Source organism: Squalius cephalus (assembly GCF_949319135.1).
Source record: "Squalius cephalus genome assembly, chromosome: 10".
NCBI classification, from domain to species: Eukaryota; Metazoa; Chordata; class Actinopteri; order Cypriniformes; family Leuciscidae; genus Squalius; species Squalius cephalus.
In genome coordinates, this window is record NC_137131.1 from 8,909,613 (window position 1) to 8,927,983 (window position 18,371).

At 38.5% G+C, this 18,371-nt stretch overlaps 1 protein-coding gene across 2 annotated transcripts; it reads right to left on the bottom strand.

The window, feature by feature from the left end:
* Positions 1-1,233: 1,233 nt before the first annotated feature.
* On the bottom strand, positions 1,234-17,113 carry LOC307165502 (uncharacterized protein). 2 transcript variants are annotated; one of them, XM_079883158.1, is made up of 11 exons: positions 16,796-17,113; positions 12,080-12,269; positions 11,844-11,935; positions 11,061-11,293; positions 10,745-10,981; positions 10,547-10,624; positions 10,225-10,441; positions 9,446-9,654; positions 8,584-8,656; positions 5,040-5,157; positions 1,234-2,762 (listed from the first exon to the last, which is right to left on the bottom strand). In XM_079883158.1, the coding sequence occupies exons 1-11, from the start codon at positions 16,809-16,811 to the stop codon at positions 2,567-2,569; spliced, it is 1,659 nt and encodes a 552-aa protein (XP_079739284.1). In that variant the 5' UTR covers positions 16,812-17,113; the 3' UTR covers positions 1,234-2,566. The 2 variants fall into 2 exon arrangements, with proteins under 2 accessions (XP_079739284.1, XP_079739285.1); XM_079883159.1 differs by having other exon boundaries at positions 10,553-10,624; positions 16,796-17,007.
* Between the last annotated feature and the right edge of the window lie 1,258 nt (positions 17,114-18,371).

Below are 18,371 nucleotides of genomic sequence, written 5' to 3' on the forward strand. Positions count from 1 at the left end.
TTCAAATTGGTTTCTTGAACATGACAATGAGTTCACTGTACTAAAATGGCCCCCACAGTCACCAGATCTCAACCCAATAGAGCATCTTTGGGATGTGGTGGAACGGGAGCTTCGTGCCCTGGATGTGCATCCCACAAATCTCCATCAACTGCAAGATGCTATCCTATCAATATGGGCCAACATTTCTAAAGAATGCTTTCAGCACCTTTTTGAATCAATGCCACGTAGAATTAAGGCAGTTCTGAAGGCGAAAGGGGGTCAAACACAGTATTAGTATGGTGTTCCTAATAATCCTTTAGGTGAGTGTGTATATATATATACATAAATACACATACAAATATATATTTAATTATATATATATATATATATATATATACACATACACATACATACAATTTAAGTTTCTGTAATAATATTAAATAAATATTTATTATTAACTTTTACATATATGCACATATATCTTTTATGCTTTATTGTTATAGTACACTATTTATTAATAATTTAATACTTTGAATAAATGGGGATTCAGAAAATAGCCTTGTACACAGTGATGTGTTTACTACTAAATCTAAAGGTCATTTGTGATGTGCAAAAACATGTTTTTCTGTAGCATTGAAATATCAATAGACTTAATAATAAAGCAAATATTTAGCCTAGTATTCAAAATTGTATTTAAGTAGTTTGAGCAGCATTTTATATTAAACAATCCTCTTCTTTCTGCAGATTTCCCATGTAAAGAATGAAGACAATGGGCCATGACAGTTTGATAGTTCTTCAGTGATCTGGGCTGGTAATAAAAAAAGAAGCACACGCTGAACTGAAGCTTTTTGACTCCATGCTTCCACTTAGTGGACAGATAATGGATCACACTTTTTAATTTAATCACTGACGTTCTTATTAGCACTCACTGGCCTGGTTTTACAGAAAGGTCTAAGATTAAACCAGGATTAGGCCAGATTAAGTTAGGCCTGTGGACAATTAGGACATTTAAGTAGCTTTTATAAACGTACCTTAGAAAAAAAAAACATTACTAGTGTGCATCTTGAGACAAAACAATGGCACCGACATATTTTTAAATGTCAGAGCAAGTTGCTTTCAGATCAAACATGCATTTTAGTCTGGGACTAGTCTTAAACCTTGTCTGTGAAACCAGGAGACTAATTTTTAAACCTACTCAGAGGATCTATTTTATGTTCATCAGCTTTTGCATTAAATAACAATTGAGTCCTGATTGGTAGTATTTCTGATTTTATTAAACATCAAAACATGCATATTTTGCATTCTTGGATCTAAACGTGAATATCTTGATAGTTGATGGGATGCTGGGATTCAGATCAGTCACAGAATCACCGATCTAACATAACAATGAACCTCTCCAACATCAATCTCCTCATTTACAGTACTAATTATGTAAATATCTGGCCTGAGTATCCGAGCTGATGGCATAATATTACAGGCATTTATGTGTATACCTGCAATCCTATTGCTTTACTAATGGAACTAATTGGCCACTCCTTTAGAATAATTGCAGTGACTGGGGTCAAGTTGTCCACTGGCCTTTTCATTCAAGTATTGTTTTTCGGGATATACACAGAACAGAGAGCAATTAAGATAACAGTGGGAAGAGGTCCTTGCAGGGCTGGTGATGGTGAAAGAGACTTGTAGTGTTATACACAAGGTTGAACATGGGAGGATAGACCTAAACGAGTGTGATAGCAGGTAGTTTTGGGATATGTAGCATTACAAATGCATTGTAAATGTTATTTATGATGCATCTGAATAAAGGAGCAAATTTAGCAGTAAATACATTTGGAGAGTAGTTGTAGCTTAGCATTTTTTTGTTGTGCTGTCATATTTGACCAATATGAGTTCAATGTGAAACTTTTGAAACAATGTGAAACTGCACAATTTGAGCATAATTTGAGCCAGAATGAGTTACACGCCAAAGTTGAATATTAGGGGTAAGGTGTTTGTTCAAAACTTTAACTCTAAAAGTGCGCTCAAAATTTTGCAGGCAAAAAAGGTGACCTGTTCATTGTCAATAGCATAGAGAGGTATGAAGCACAGCTCACGCAGAAATCACTTTCACACCAAGGAGCTTTCCTTTGGTCAGCACGCAAATTCACGTGAGCAACTTGAACACGAGTAAAATCTGTGTTGCAGAATTTTTCACGCAAACCCGAAACTCCCGATTTCTATTGGAAAGACTTGACTTCGCTCGCAAAATTTCGCCAAGCAATGATAAATGTGACCCGCACCGCAAGTATGAGCAAATACCACTTAATAAAATTTGTGTTACCTTTTAATCTGAAAAATGTGGAAAACAAAAACATGTTGTGGAAAGCAGTGTTTATTGTAAAAGTGTTCAAATATAAAAACCTTGCCCAAAACGCACTGGTTAAAAAATGTACAGTTGTGATACCATACAAGTTCTTACGCTGGACCCTTTGATTACTTAAAATGTACAGTACATCCCTTCACCAATGTACTGCATCATTAAAATCAAGTTAGTCACTCAGTCTCCTTTAGGAACAGTGTATTACCAAATCTGAGAGGCAAACTTTCTCTACCACAGACTCTGACCACCCTCTATGACTAAGTTATGCCCTGTCATGTAGTCAGAGGCGTCAGATGCCAAGAATACCACTGCAGCTTGGAGGTCTGTCACTTGAGCCAGTCGTCCGGCTGGGATATCTGACAGCCAGCGCTGAACTAGAGGCTCCAGACTCTCTGAATGGATGAGAGGGGTGTCAACAATACCACTGTCGAGAAAAAAAAAGAGAGAGATCAGACATGAGAGGCAGGGAGACAGTGTTGTTTCAGGGCCACTTGCTTCAGTTATAGCAGTCACAGTGACATAAAATGAAGTTGGCTATCCTTCAAGGACCTCAGTAGTGAGCAGAACAGCTCTGATGGTGTTTACACTGGTTCATTTTGCTTTGATGGATGGATAGTGTGATTGACACACTCCTAACTGAACTTCAGAAGTCTTCAAGCTGACATGAAATCAAAACTGACCCTATTTACTATCTAGTAAGTGGTATATTATTACTTTCTATTAATCTTTCTACAATCCACAAAATAAGCAGCACAACCTTTTTTTAAACTGTGATAATAATAAAAAATGTTCTTCAGCACCAAATCCGCATACTAAAATGGTTTCAGAAGGATCAGGTGACACAGAAAACTAGTAACATGGCTGCTTAAAATTCAGGACTAAATTACATCAAATATTATTATTATACACATTCAAATATTATAAAATGAAAAACAGTTATTGATCCTAAACTTTTTATCATATATATATTTATATATATATATTATGTTGTAATATATTATGCATTATGTTTCCATTAATCCATTTGGTACAGAATGGAACAAGTCAATTATTGCCCTTTATTCTTATTTATTTGAGAATAATTCCTTATTCCATTTGAGCACATTCCTAATGAAATAGTCAGCACAAAAAGTTGAACTAAAGAGGTGCTGGATCAACAACTGTCCACATCAATTGGAAATTATGTTTGAACTTCAGTGGCGCTTTTGTCCCTAACTAAGGGAAATGCACACCAATTTGGAACGAACGTACTTCACAGAGAGACAGCCGCACGGGAAATGCAGCCAGTCTGTTCACACACTCAATGACAGACCAAATCCCCAACAGCCTTCCACGCTATTTAAGCCTGGCCGAATATATTCAATTCAACTTGATACCAAACCCGACACCGCGGCTAAATCAGAGGCGCTGAAGTAGCATGTGACACCTTTGGTTAGCATATTTAAATCTCAATTATATTTCTCATCAGCACAGCTTTATCTGGGAACCCGTCCTGGCAATCATAGGCTTACTGTTTTCCCTCAGCCAATTTTGTAGATAATGCAGCTTATCACTGTCGCGGCTAAAGTTGCCAATGAAATCAGGTGGCAGTCAACCTCACACGCGCTAATTGTGGTCCCGCCGCCTGTATGCATATTTACCAACCGTCACTTCACAGAAATCAGGGTTCCATTGAGAGACCTCGTATTTAAGGGAGGAGTGGGAGTTCGGCAGAGAGAAAGGAATTGCTTCCTCGCAAATTAAAATTAGAAAACAAGCTGGTGCTTTACAGAAATGAATAAAGAGCACATGCATGCGTGTTGCGGATTTGCTGTGGGAACCACGGGGGCTTGGGGATGCTCGGCTTCAAGCGACACGTGCACGCTTCCTCTTGCTCTTTTCTTCCTTTCCTCAGAAGAACTGCGCTGACAAATAGATACAAACAAGGCTGCCATTGTTTTGCTGACACTTCAGCTGAAGAGGCTAATTTGAATCCCTAATTGAATATAACAATTAAAGAAACTGTTTGCTCTACTCATCCCTCTAGACGTCATCCAATTAAGCCGGGTTGCATTGTTTCACACTGTAATTTAGTAACTGAGTCTCAATTGTGTGGCCCATTGTGGAAAATAATGCTTTTGACCCTGTCAAAACAAATTAAGTTTCCACTTAAATATCCAAAAACTGCTCTCTCTGTTTAATTGGTGCAATGTACATATGAAGGGAGAAAGGCCTTTTTTGTTTGCACAAAAAGTTGGCATTGATTCATGTGTTACATTCGAAAACATAATACAGGGAAGAACCGGAGCATGTGACTCTGCTTGAGATTGCATGTAGAGGGAAATAACCAAGTTAGAAGCAATAAAAATGTATTCCACTGAAATTATGACTTAAAGGGTTAGTTCACCCAACAACGAAAATGCTGTCACCACTTACTCACCCTTATGTTATTCCAAACCTGTATGAGTTTCTTTGTTCTGTTGTACACAAAAGAAGATATTTTGAAGAATGTTGGTAATCAAACAGTTGATAGCCATTGACTTCCATAGTAGGAAAAAAAAATACTATGGAAGTCAATGACCCAACATTCTTCAAAATATCTTCAGAACAAAGAAACTCATACAGGTTTGGAACAACTTGAGGATGAGTAAGTCATGACAGAATTTTCATTTTTGGCTGAACTATCCCTTTAACCCAGAAAGCACAGTCTATGGTCACTTACGGGGAGATGCAATTGACTCGAACGCCTCGGTCGATCCACTCTGTGCCCAGGGTTTGAGTGAGCTTTACCACCCCAGCTTTGGATGTGTTATAGGACAGTTGCTTCTGTGGGTGCGGTACTATTGAGAAGGACACAGCACATTTAAAAATTATTTGGAACATTTTTATCAGTTTTCTGTCATTTCATCTTTCTAACATTGAAATTCTATTAAGTGATTTGATAAAATCGTGACATTGAAGCGAGTGTATTTCCTATACTGGACAATAGTGACTGCACTTTTTCAGTGGCCTTGGGTCCAGAAGAATTAAATTTTAAAAACCTCTTTAATAAAGAGTTCTGGTTTATGATATCATTAAAAATCTATTTGTCTGTGGAGAAAATTAATAGAATTTTCATTTTAAAAACACTTATACAGGAGCATGAGATGGGACATAATCAAAGGGACTGTCCTTTTTTTTAATAGTCTAAAGTCTTCAGTTTATGTCACAGGAGAAAACCCTATTTTGCTGGTACCATTTTATTGGACAAAACATTTGTGCTCACCTCAAGATGAGCCATCAATAATTTTGGTCCATTTTCCCAGAAGAAAAAAACTTAAAATGACTGCATCTGCTAACTTAATGGAACCAGCATTGAAGCAATTGCGAAAAGTGTTACATCAATAAATTGAAATTAATTAAATAAACCAACTTTTAAACACACATTAAAATCCATATCATACTCTGTAATGACCTAAACATGTGATTAATACCAGGCCCGATTACTTCATTCCCCTCATAACTCAGTGAGAGGGTCTTGAACTCCAATGTGACATGAAAACACTTTCATTAGCTTTTGGGACCCCGCAGATGAAGCGATGTAAAATTAATTACTGGGGATGTTCGGTGTGCATCATCTTCAGAAACAAAGGCAAAACGCCATTTGTTTGCCTTGACCATCACAGATGCTCGACGCTGCATGCGATGCAGGGAAAAAGGGGCTCGCTTGATTAATCATCACGAGGGAGGCTCCAAGTTACATGCAACTTTAGTAGTTAACCTCGTCACCCGGTGATCTCACTGCCAAATTGCCGTGGTTGGGAGCGGGATGATAAATACGGCACAGCTGTGCGAAGGCAGCGGCCAGTCCTGTGGAGATGGGTTTGCGCTCTCTGGCCCCTCGTTTGTTTTAAAGGAGAAATGCTAACCGGACAATTGTCAGGTTGCGCTGGGCCTGGTTTTCGAGGGATACCACTGTTATTAAAAAAATAAATAAAATGAGGCCGTTCTTTCCCTACAAATAAGCTTCGGGTTTCTAGGTCTGTCTTATCAGCACACAAAAAGGCCAACATGTATTAATCCTAGCTGAAAATGCGGTGAAAGAACAGGCCTTTTTATGCCTCTGGGCGGCATTGATGTTTCAAAGAACATTGCGGTTTTAAAGAGCAGTCAGCTTGAGAGGATAAAGAGGAAAGTGAAACATATCTTCAATCACATTTAACATTCATACAGATTTTCATTTCACATTTTAAGAGCAAAGAAACAAGGCTCCTCTCTGATCTGTAAATTTCAGAGATGTTGCAGGTCAATGTGATGTCATCAGAGCCTGATTTGTCATCCAAGACCCGAGTATTAAAGGGATATCTCACTCACCAAAAAAGGCAATTTGGTCATCATTTTGTTACCATCATGTCGGTCCAAACCTATGTGATTTCTTTATACAGTGGAACACAAAAAAGATGTTTCATGGAATGCTGTCAGTGGATTTTTGAGATTTTCAGTGAATCAAATCTGTTCCCCACACTAAGCTATCGTATGTCTTTAAAAGAATTGAAGTATAGTCATGTGAACTACTTTTATGGTGCTCTTTTGTCCTTTTTAGAGCTGGACAGCTCCTGCTCACTATATGTTTTTGCTGTATAGAGAAAAAAAAAGCTGTGTGAACATTCTTCTAAGCATTTCTATTTGTGCTCCACAAAGGAAAGAAACTCTTATAGGTTTGAAATGACAAAGGTGTAGAATTGATAACAGAATTTACATTTTTGGGTCAACTAACCCTTTAACAGCCAGTCTTGTTCAGGTATCACTTCATGTGTAAATGCATGACGCCACCTATCTTCTATGTTAGGTCAAATACATCTTTCATCAATGGGCCGAACAGCAGAAAAATACAAATCCAAAAAGATCATTTGAAATATTCCAATATGTACTTAAAGTGGTCGAAGGGAATGCAGAAGGGAAAAGGAGATGGGAAAACACTGTGCTTTTCACCAGATGGACAGAGGTAGTGTCATTGTGCATTTTAATGGGACTTTCAAGATGTATTCCCCAACTTGGCTACAACAGCCCCCATCTGATTACACATTATGACAATATTATAACAGATGTCCAGGCCAATAAAGAAAATTCCTGAAGGACTGTATGTAATGTGAGTAATTGATCACTTTTTCCCCTTGCCCTCTACTCCCCCTTCCTTCCTTCCTTCCTTCCTTCCTCTCTCTCTCTCTCTCTCTCTCCACTTCCTTTAGCAGCATGCTTCTTTTGTTACAGATTGCATCCACAGTTGGGACTAGCGTCCATATGGTACACAAGTTTATTGGCTACTTGCCTATACTGTTGATGGAGTGCTGCTGTTGCACAGCGAGGGACCTGTTGGAGAAATTGTGTTACGCTGCGTCGCAAATAAAGTTCGTTTACAGCATGCTGCATAAAAACCAAACACTGTTTTTATTCCGCAGCTCTAAACGGAGCACCCAGGACCGGCGGCATACCAGGAAGTCCCTTTACACGAGGCTGAACAAGCTGCAATTTACAGCCTTTCAACAGCGTTACAGTTGTCGTGTTTATAATGATGCAAATACAGCCTTGTGAGGGGCAATACGGTTGAACAAACAATAAAAGGGCCAGTGATGTTTGAACACAGACAGTTTGAGCACAAATGCTATGTCAGATCTGTAAAGGTGTATTACAATTTAGCAGCTTCTCTTGACTGGTCTCAGTCATTTTGGTGTATTAAAAGCTGTACTGTGCAGGCTGTTTACAAACCTAAAGATGATTCCATGAATAGCATGTTTCTAATTTCTGTATTAAAATTTTGATGTAGTATAAGTAAAAAATGCCAGGGTGATACAAAAGTGAAAACATTATGAAGAAAAGGCCTCATTAAAAGAAAACCTTATCAAGTAGTATGGTATAATTTTCACTACACGCACATACATACATACATACATACATACATGTATATATAGACACAATTTACTTGATTGATACTTGATACCACATGACATTTTTTAAACAAACTTTTCTTTGTGTATAATGGTATTTTTCAAAAACTTGTGAAACTTACATGAATATAAAGAGTACATTTCTAATAGCTTGGTACGTGTTTTGTAATAGATTTCTAAACCATTTTTCCTCATCTTAAATCATGGACAAGTGTACCTATACGGTATTACAAAAACATCTCTTTCCAAAACCCCACCCCTACGTTTGATGAGAGTATTAAATTCAGAGGGAAGAGACAGTGTAATATCTCAGCTTATGGTGGCATAAAAATCATCACTCACCTATTAAACTGGCCATGGAAGCTGTGTTGATTATCTTGCCGTATCCTTGCTTCAGCATGACACGACCGGCCGCCTGAGGCGGTAATTTGAGGGAGAGAAGAGACAAATGTGCTTTCAGAGGAAAGTATTGACACCTTCACTAATCAGACTTCCACGTCTACAGTCTACAGGGAGAGGAATAACAATCCCCGCATGAGGAGAGAGACAAAAAGTGTCAAAAACTCTCGGCGTTCATTTTAATGCACGTAAGGCATCTCCATCACCTCCTGGTTTTGTGTAAAACAGCTTACTCTGATTTATCTGGTGCCTAGCAGGATTTAATGTCTTCTAATGCTGTAGGTATGAAATCACTTTCCTTCACACTTCTCTGTTCACCTATCAAAGCTTTTATTCCGTCTCCCGGGAAATGTCAGAAACTCATGGAAAAGTTGTTGCTAATATACAAAAGCAATTAGAATCTGCAAAAGTTTGGGAAAATACAAGTAGAGGCAACCCATGTGACAAAATGTTAAAACTGCTCTTAAACATGCACAAAAAAAAAAAAAAATGCATGGTGATCAATGGCTGTTAGGTTCAGTGGCAATTTTGCTTGGTTTAGTATGATAAAAACTATATGTAAGGTGAAGATTTGAACCTGGGGCCCTTTTCAGGCTAAACAAAAAACACACAAATAATCTAAGTTTAACCTTTGGTCATGTCTAATCTTATCTAGGTCCCTTCTGGTGACAGCATGATGCTGACTGTGGGTCAATGAAATCTTTAGCAATTGCATGCCGCATTTTTACCATGATTTTCTTTTTCAGCAAAATGGTTTATCTCAGCTGCAATTAATGACAAATAAAATGCATAAATGATGTGGTACCTGGCAACACATGAAAGTCCCTCTGAGGTTAACATTAAAGGTTTGGTCCCATTCTTCTAGACTGGTGTCCTCACTAGCAGAGTTTTTGTTGATGCCAGCATTGTTGCAAGCGATGTGAATTGTGCCCCATTTTGAAACAATGTCGTCAATCATCTGCTCAACGTCCTCTGGTTTGCTAATGTCTGCAGCCACAGCCATGCTCAAAATGCCTGGAACGACATACATAAACAAGAAACAAATGATAAGACACAAACAAAACTTTAGTATATTATGAAATAAAAGTGTTTTTCCCTGTTTTAAACACTATATTATATATATATATATATATATATATATATATATATAGACAGACAAAAGATGTCAAAATCCGTCTGAACAGCAGGGAAAGTTTGGATTGGAACTATGATACTAGGGCGCCATCTGCTGATCAAATCAAGTAATGTAAACATTATAAATAGAATAGTAAGCAGTATTTTTTTCTATTTAATTATTATTTCTATTTTTCCATGCAAATAAAACTTTGTGAATTTTATATATTCATTTTAGTTTAAGTTTTATCAATTTTGTTATATGCTTTTTCCATTTTATTTTTATTTTTATCATTATTTCTATTTAGCTTTATACAATTTTTATTTATTTTTTTCAGTTTTAGTCATTTTAATCCTTTAACCTAAATAACTTATTTCAGTTAGTTGCAGAGGCAACATTTCCCATTTTTACATTCTTTAAGTTTTTTATCAAATATTTATATTTCGTTTCAATTACCGAAAACCACTTACCTTTCAAAGTCAGTTCATGGGCCACATTTTCAGCCTTTCCCTTGTCCATGTCTATGATGGCGACTTTGGCTCCAGCCTCTCCGAGAGCATGTGCGAAGGCCCTGCCGATGCCCTGACCGGCCCCGGTCACATAGGCCACTTTCCCATCCAAGCGTAACCTGTCCAGCACTTGCTTGCCTTGGACTCCTCGAAACACCTCGTCATAGGTTACAGTGCTCTATGAAGCATAGATCATCATCATTGCTTTGATCAACAGCTGTACTGTCAATTTGCATAAAAAAGCAATTATTTGAGCCTAAAAACAATTAAGGCATAAAAATACCTCCACCTCTGTGTTTGCCTGAGGTGTGTAGGGCACTCTTCGTATTATAGTCAGGCCATCTCTCAGAGGAATAATAACCTATAAACAATGGTTAACTGACAAATTCAGACACATAACAAAAATATCTGATTGTTTATTGTAAAATATCAATTTTGCAACATGAATAAAAGTTAACATTAGAGAGAAGAACATGCATACCTGCTCTACTCGAGGATCATTTGTGACAAACTGATTAAAATCTTTCAGGGCTTTTCCAAAATCATCTGCTGAATCCTTGAGGTAGACTCTTCCTTTAAACAGTGTGTTGTCTACACATATAACACCATCTATCCGCAGAAGGTTGTGGTCCAGGAGGTACTTGTAATAGTTAATGTAGTTCTGTTTGTCTGCATCGATGAAAACCATGTCAAACTGCTCTCCGGTGGCAGCTAATTCCTGAAAAACAGTGGAGCATTTTTTAAACAAAATAATAAAAATTCCTTGCAGGGCATGTAGAGTTGGCGGGGTGTCCAACCTTTAGGGTATCCATAGCAGGCCCAGTCTTTACAGTTATCTTTTTACCATGGGGAGACTTGTCAAATATAGGTTGTGCGAAGTCTTTCAGGTAAGGCTCGAGCTCACAGGCAATAAGTTGACCATTTTCTGGTAAGGCTTCTGCCATTGACAAGGCCCCATATCCTGTGAACATTCCTATCTCTAAGACCCTCTTTGCTTTGGTCATGTGGACCAGCATCTTCAATACCTGACCTATAGAATGACAATAAACAGTATTGTTAATGACAATAACAATATCAAATAACTGTTTTCTACTATATTAATATATTTTAAAGCATAATTCATTCCTGTGATGGCAAAGCTGAATTTTCAGTGCCACGCTATCCTCCTTCAGAAATCATTCTAAAATGCTGACTTGATGCTCAAGTAAAAATTTCTTATTATTATCACAGTTGAAAATGGTTTTGCTGCTTGATATTTTTGTGGAAACAGTGATGAATTTTTCAGGATTCTTTAATAAATAAAAAGGTTAACAGAACAGCATTTATTCGAAATATAATTTTTTGTAACATTATAAATGTCTTTACTGTCACTTTTGACCAATTTAATGCATCCTTGCTGAATAAAAGTATTAATTTCTTTCAAAATAAATAAATAAATAAATAAATAAATAAACTTGCGGACCCAAACTTTTTGAATGGTAGTATGACCTGATCAAACAAAGTATGCAAAGTGGAGATTCAAATATTGACTAAATCTTGCAGTTAAAAAAAAAAAAGATTTGTATTTTCAAGATTTATACCTTCTACCTGTCCAGTTATGCATGTAATAGGAAGCTTGAATAAGGTTTTTCCATCCTCATGTACCTTGTTCCAGTCATGAGAAACTGATTTCCTACAGAAAATAAATATTGTGAATCTATGTCAATCTTGTGTTTATTGCATAAACATATAGTTCATAAAACATTATAATAACATAACAGTATAGCCATAAAGACACACTATTCACAGAACTGGTAATCTGAAGAGTTTTGGTTACCTATACAACTCCGCCAACGGTTCACTCTCCTGGCTGCTCATTTGTTCTAGGTAACCATCCAATCCACTAGCGATGTCCAGGGCCTTCTGAAGATTATCAAGCAGCCCAGCTGGAATATTTGCATTATTCTCCACAATCTCTTTAGCCTTCAGCAGGTACTCAACGACAAACTCCACAGGAGTGTCTGAAACTAATATTCAAAGGATGGATTAGAGAATAAGTATGTGATTTTGTGGCTAGATGTGTTATGATGTTTATAATCATGGAAATGTTATATTTGAGCTTTCACAGAGGTATGTGATCCAGCTACAACACTTAATTACTGATGCCTACTACCTGATAGTTGGCCTAAACTAAGATTTAAAAGTGAGAACTAGTTACATAGCACACCAAGACTGTGTAATTACTCATACAGGTCACATATCACATAACCTTTGTAGCCTTTGTTACTTGTCCTACTTGCAATCATTCAAAGTTACCAAAAATTCTGGGAGCAGTTTGTTGCTAACACTGTGTCTACACAGACAAAAGACATTATAGAACCTCTTATAAACTCAACACATTTCACATAAAGGGTTAGTTCACACAAAAATGAAAATTCTGTCATTAATTAGCCTACTCACCCTCATGTCGATCCAAACCCGTAAGACTTTCGTTCATCTTTGGAACACAAATAAAGATCTTTTGGATGAAATCTGAGAGCTTTCTGTCCCTCCACTGACAGCTACACAACTGACTTTGACGCTTCAAAAAGTTCATAAAGAGATCGTAAAACTTATCCACGTGAATTGAGCGGTTTAGTTCAAATTTTCTGAAGAGACTTCTGAAGATCGTTTTATATAAACAGATTGAATTTAGGCTTTTATTCACATTTAAACATTGTTTAGAGCACATAAACAGAAACTCAAAGCTCAAACGTGCTGCGTAACACACAAGAATGAACCTCATTGGTTCTTGCAGAAGCTTAAAAGTGCTACGTAACACACAAGAATGAGCCTCACTGGTTCTTGCAGAAGCTCAAACGTGCTGCGTAACACACAAGAATGAGCCTCACTGGTTCTTGCAGAAGCTCAAACGTGCTGCGTAACACACAAGAATGAACCTCATTGGTTCTCGCACATCAAGCAAACATGCTTGAGCTTCCATTTATCACAAGTGATGTGTGATTTGATACATTTTTATATGTGAATAAAAGCCTAAATTCAATCTGCTCATCATATAAAGCAATTGTGTCTTCAGAAAATTCGGACAAAACCTCTCGATTCATACGGATTAGTTTTACGATCGCTTTATGAACTTTTTGAAGCGTCAAAGATTTAGTTGCGTAGCTGTCAATGGAGGGACAGAAAGCTCTCAGATTTCATCAAAAAGATGAAGATGAACGAAAGTCTTATGGCTTTGAACGACACAAGGGTGAGTAATTAATGACTGAATTTTAATTTTTGGGTGAACTAACCCTTTAAATATAAGGTCTGCGATTGGTGCGTCTTGCTGGAGAAGCAACAGCGAGTGGTTTTTGTTGTCTGTCTGTTTTGCTGTAGCCTACGTTCACTAGTCTCCTACTTTTACACTCTTAAAGGGACACTTCACCCATTTGCATTAAGCTTTGCATTGTTAGAAACCCAGTCATACTATTGAATGGTCATGCAACATTTTTTCATTTTCCCCCGAGACGAGAGAAATCTGTATTTACCTCTTTACACTTCCTCCTACAATGACGCAAAAATCGTCATTTTGCGTCATTGTAGGAGGAAGTGTAAGAGGGGGGGATTTCTGTTAAGACTACAAGCACTAGATCCACCCTTTCAAACCCGCCCATAGGGGGTTGGACCTAATGCGCTAACAGACCTATCACAGATCAGTGCGAGTGCGTTTGATTTCAACGGCAGAAACCTGCAGAAAACAGGGACGAAGAAAGCTGAGTAGTAGGGGTTACCATACTCTATTTCCCGGACATGTCCGGCCGTCGAGATCGACAAAAATGTCCGGGATTCAGCTTTTGCTTTCTGCGGTCGCCATCCATTGTTTACATGCTCACCTTTTGTTTCAATCTAACTGAATTCACCCCGATTGGTGAATCTGAATGTAATGTTTACATGAATGCTAAACAAGTGATCGGTTGATTTGCGTTTTAACATTGCTAAGAAAATACCCGCACCTCCGTGAGAGATAGCCCATGAGACCGGTGCATCTCACAGGCGCGCTCATCAGTAATCACAGTAATACAGGGAGCAGGACGAGGCTAGCGCCGCGGGAGAAAGACGCGAGGCCGGTGGCGTGATCGGTTGAAAGACGCGAGGCCGGTGGCGTGATCGGTTGATGTGTGTTTTACCATTGCTAAGAAAATACCTGCTCCTCCGTGCGAGATACGAGAACAGTGCCTCACAGGTGTCAGTCGTCAGTAATCACGCCACCGGCCTCGCGCCGTTCTCCCGCGCCCCTCAGCCTCGTCCTGCTCACCACAGTAAACATGATGAATGGCGACTGTAGAACGCAAAAGCCGAATCCCGGACATTTTGGGCAAACTCGTCACGGAGACTCACTCGTAGCCTAGCCTTGCCTTGATGTTTTTGTTTTCAACTGCGCAGCGCTGTCTTACCGGTAGGCGTGGCTTGGGAGTGGCCTTGTAGGGCAGCGAAGCAAGTGCATTCTGGGAGTTGTTGTCTTTCATCCACATAAGCCAAAAATACATTTTCTGGCTTTTCTCAGTCTAGAAAGCTCCAAATTCAAAAATAATTTCACATTTCTTCTACATAAATGACCCACTTTCAATACACATTCATGTCTCCACGGGTGAAATGACCCTTTAAGGCTGATTTATACTTCTGCGTCGAACTTACGCCGTAGCTACGTCGTAGGCTGTGTGTAGCGCGTCGCCTACAGTGTAGAGGCTCCGGCGTAGGTCCGACGCAGAAGTATAAATCAGCCTTTAAGCCTGTTTTATGCTTATGCGTCGAATCGACGGCTTCAATCAATCGTGTAGCTTTTCCGGTTTCCCCCTGCCGCTTGTTTTGTTCTTGTTTTGGCGCATGGAACCAAAACAAACTAGCAAAGAGATTCGCGAACCACACACCCCCCTAGCGTTCTGGCGGTGAAATGCACCGCAATGCAACGCAACCCGACACAGAACCATAAAACGGCCACAACGCCGTAGGAGTGACGGCGTAGCTACGCTGTGGAGTTGACGCAGAAGCATAATGAGGCCTTTAATGTCCCCGTGAACCGGAAGTTGCAAACGACTTTTCTCCAGTGTTGTGACTTATTTCCAAGTGAAACAGAATATTGAATAGAGGGCAGGGTTTTACTTTAGCGCTCCTCCTCTCCATTTCTGGCTCATAGAGCTGGTAAGTCCCGCCCCCTCCGCTAACCCCGCTGGACCTCTAGGTTGAAAAATCGTCAATGCAAGTGAATGGGAGAAAATAATTATTTTTTGGTCCCGTTTGAATTCTGCCATGAATGTGACATATGTTGTCTGTGAATTTTTAATATAATGTTTCGTGTAAAGAATGCTACAATTTAGCTGGTAGAAGTTTGATACGGTTAGACTTTGTGTGAGAGCACTTTGTGGACTACAACTCTTCGCTGCTTTCGACGCGAATCTGAAGAAAGAACAGCCCATTTGGTTTGAATGGTGACATTTGGGTACAAAACACACAGGCATCTCGATCTGTCTCCATATATTATCGCAGCATTAGCACCGTGATTTGACAAGTGGAGGGAAATGTGTTATGGGGTGACGTCACATAGGTGACATGTAGCCTAGTCTTTCTCGTTATGTCTTTTCCACAACTGCTAAACAAAGAATCGTACAATATACGGTCAAACTCGTAACATGAAACATTATATATAAAAATTCACGTACAACATATGTTCACATTCATGGCACAATTCAAACGGGATCAGAAAATAATTATTTTCTCCCATTCACTTGCATTGACGATTTTTCAACCTCTAGGTCCAGCGGGGTTTTACGGATGGGCGGGACTTACCAGCTCTATAGCAGACTAACGATTTAAGGGGAGTAGTTAAAGCGTTTTCAACCCAAGCCGTCCAACTGACGTCATCAGAGAAGGAACACCATTCCAGACCGGAAGTAACTTTTTAGATTTTGATTAAAGAATTTTTTTCTGTGTATTAACTTGCACGGATTAATTGTTCACCACAATACTAGTAATATGCCCTGACAAAGTAAATAGGGTCAATTTTGATTTCATGACGACTTGCGAAAAAAATTGTTTATTTACTGGCATTGATGGTTCCATGAAGAGTAACATCCTGGAACATTACAAAAGTAGAGGAAAAAGGTTCTTTCGATATTTTTTTAAAAATGTTCCTCTAAGAAAGAACTGTTCACTGAAAGCTCCTTTCGTGAAACAAAAAAGGTCGCTCTATTGCACCGCTACAAAAAAAAACAAAAAAACAAAAGTACCCTAACCTTATTTTAAGAGTGTGTGACAGTAGGCTACGCTGTCTACTCGACACCTCTGGCCGAGCTCAGTGACACACTAACCCTGACTGGAATTCCACTCGTGGGTTTTAAAGTTATTTTCAGCTGAGTAAATTCTCAGTAAGAGTTGTAAGACTACATTAAACACGCATTAGTTCTGCTGCAACAAACAAAACTGACGTTATTTCAGAAAATGTGCAGTCTGACTTGTCATGTAGCAATCTGTAAATAGTTCGGGAATACAACCCGACGCACGTAAACATTCCTACCTTTTGCTGCCTGCATACTAGCGAATCCTCGTAGTTTGAATTGGAAGAGTTGTGTTGGTCGTGTTCTCCGTTGCACAAGCCCACCTTACACGCATAAACGTTATGCAAACTAGCCTATCACGTCACAAACTTACACAAGTTAACGAATTCTCAGTCAATGCATGGCTCAGTTTCCGTCCGTGAGCAGCTCTCTCTCTCTCTCTCTCTCTCTCTCTCTCTCTCTCTCTCTCTCTCTCTCTCTCTCTCTCTCTCTCTCTCTCTCTCTCTCTCTCTCTCTCGTGCGTGTGTACACACTACGTAAATGCGCTTCTTCTGAGCACGGTTGAGTTTTAGGCTGCTGCTGTCTTACCCCTGTGAATCGCATTTCACGCCCCACAAACCCACCCGTTTAAGCACTTTAAAAGAAAAAATCTTCAGGATATTCACAGGTTCCTTGTTAAAACCTCTAATCTTAGTTGTTATTTTTAGATTAGTGATCAGTACTTCTAATGTAGGCTACATTAAGAGCTTCACTGCAGAGTTTACCTCCATCCTTATAAAGTAGCCTATATAGCCTAATGCAATTTTTAACACAACATATAATTTTCAAGTAGGCTAATCCAGAAGCTTTTTCAGGCATGTTTGATCAGGGTTGGAGAAAAATTCTGCAGGATAGCTTTTTTAGGGCAGGGTCGACTTCGATAGTTGCAGAGATGTAGCCAACTAAATATAGCTAATAATATCAGTTTTACATGTGATTTTTTTTTAAACTCAAAAGGATTGAGAGAAGGGGGACTTTGTACAGGGGGCCCAAAAAAAAGGGAGAACTGTAAACATGGGGCCCATAACGATCTCCATGAGGCCCCCAGCCCCAAAACGCAATATCTTCCTCTGCTTGATTTCTACTAAAAGAACATGATTTCTATTGAGGGGAAGTGACCCATGATGTGACCCACATACTCAAAACAGACTCAACTATGATAATGATATTAGTAAGCTATCAGGTGAAAATGTATTTCTCATGCCATTGCCTCCTTCTAGAGACTAAAGATTATTGTGCGGTGCATGTTTTCTGTTTCAGGGCTAAAATGTGATGAATGTGGTTATATATATTGACTTTTTTTTTTTTTTTTTTTTTTTTAACAGTAAGCATGAAAGTAATTCCAAAGTTCCAAAGTAAATTGGACAACTTGACATGGGATGAGCAAAGTTCAAGTCAACAACAAGTCAACAAATATTTTTTTAAATTTCTAAAGAAGTTGCTTCCTTACATTTTTAAGTACAATCAACTGGACTGTGTAAGTCATTTCAACTTCCATTAGGCCTATATTAAATTGAAAAAATGCATTGAATCTTGTATAACTTTTACAAAAAGTTGAAAACTGCTTAACTTATTTTGAGGAAGTTAAAGTCATGTAAAAATATTATTGATCATATCATTTTTTACAGTCTAAATAAAACTGTAGGATCTTAATGGAATTTGCTAATAGCATTACAAAAGTTATATCTACCCCCTTCAAGAGCAAACACGAAAATTGGCTACAGTAATTCCAAAGTGCATGATGGGTTACTTGATATTTTGGAATGCAAAGGTCAA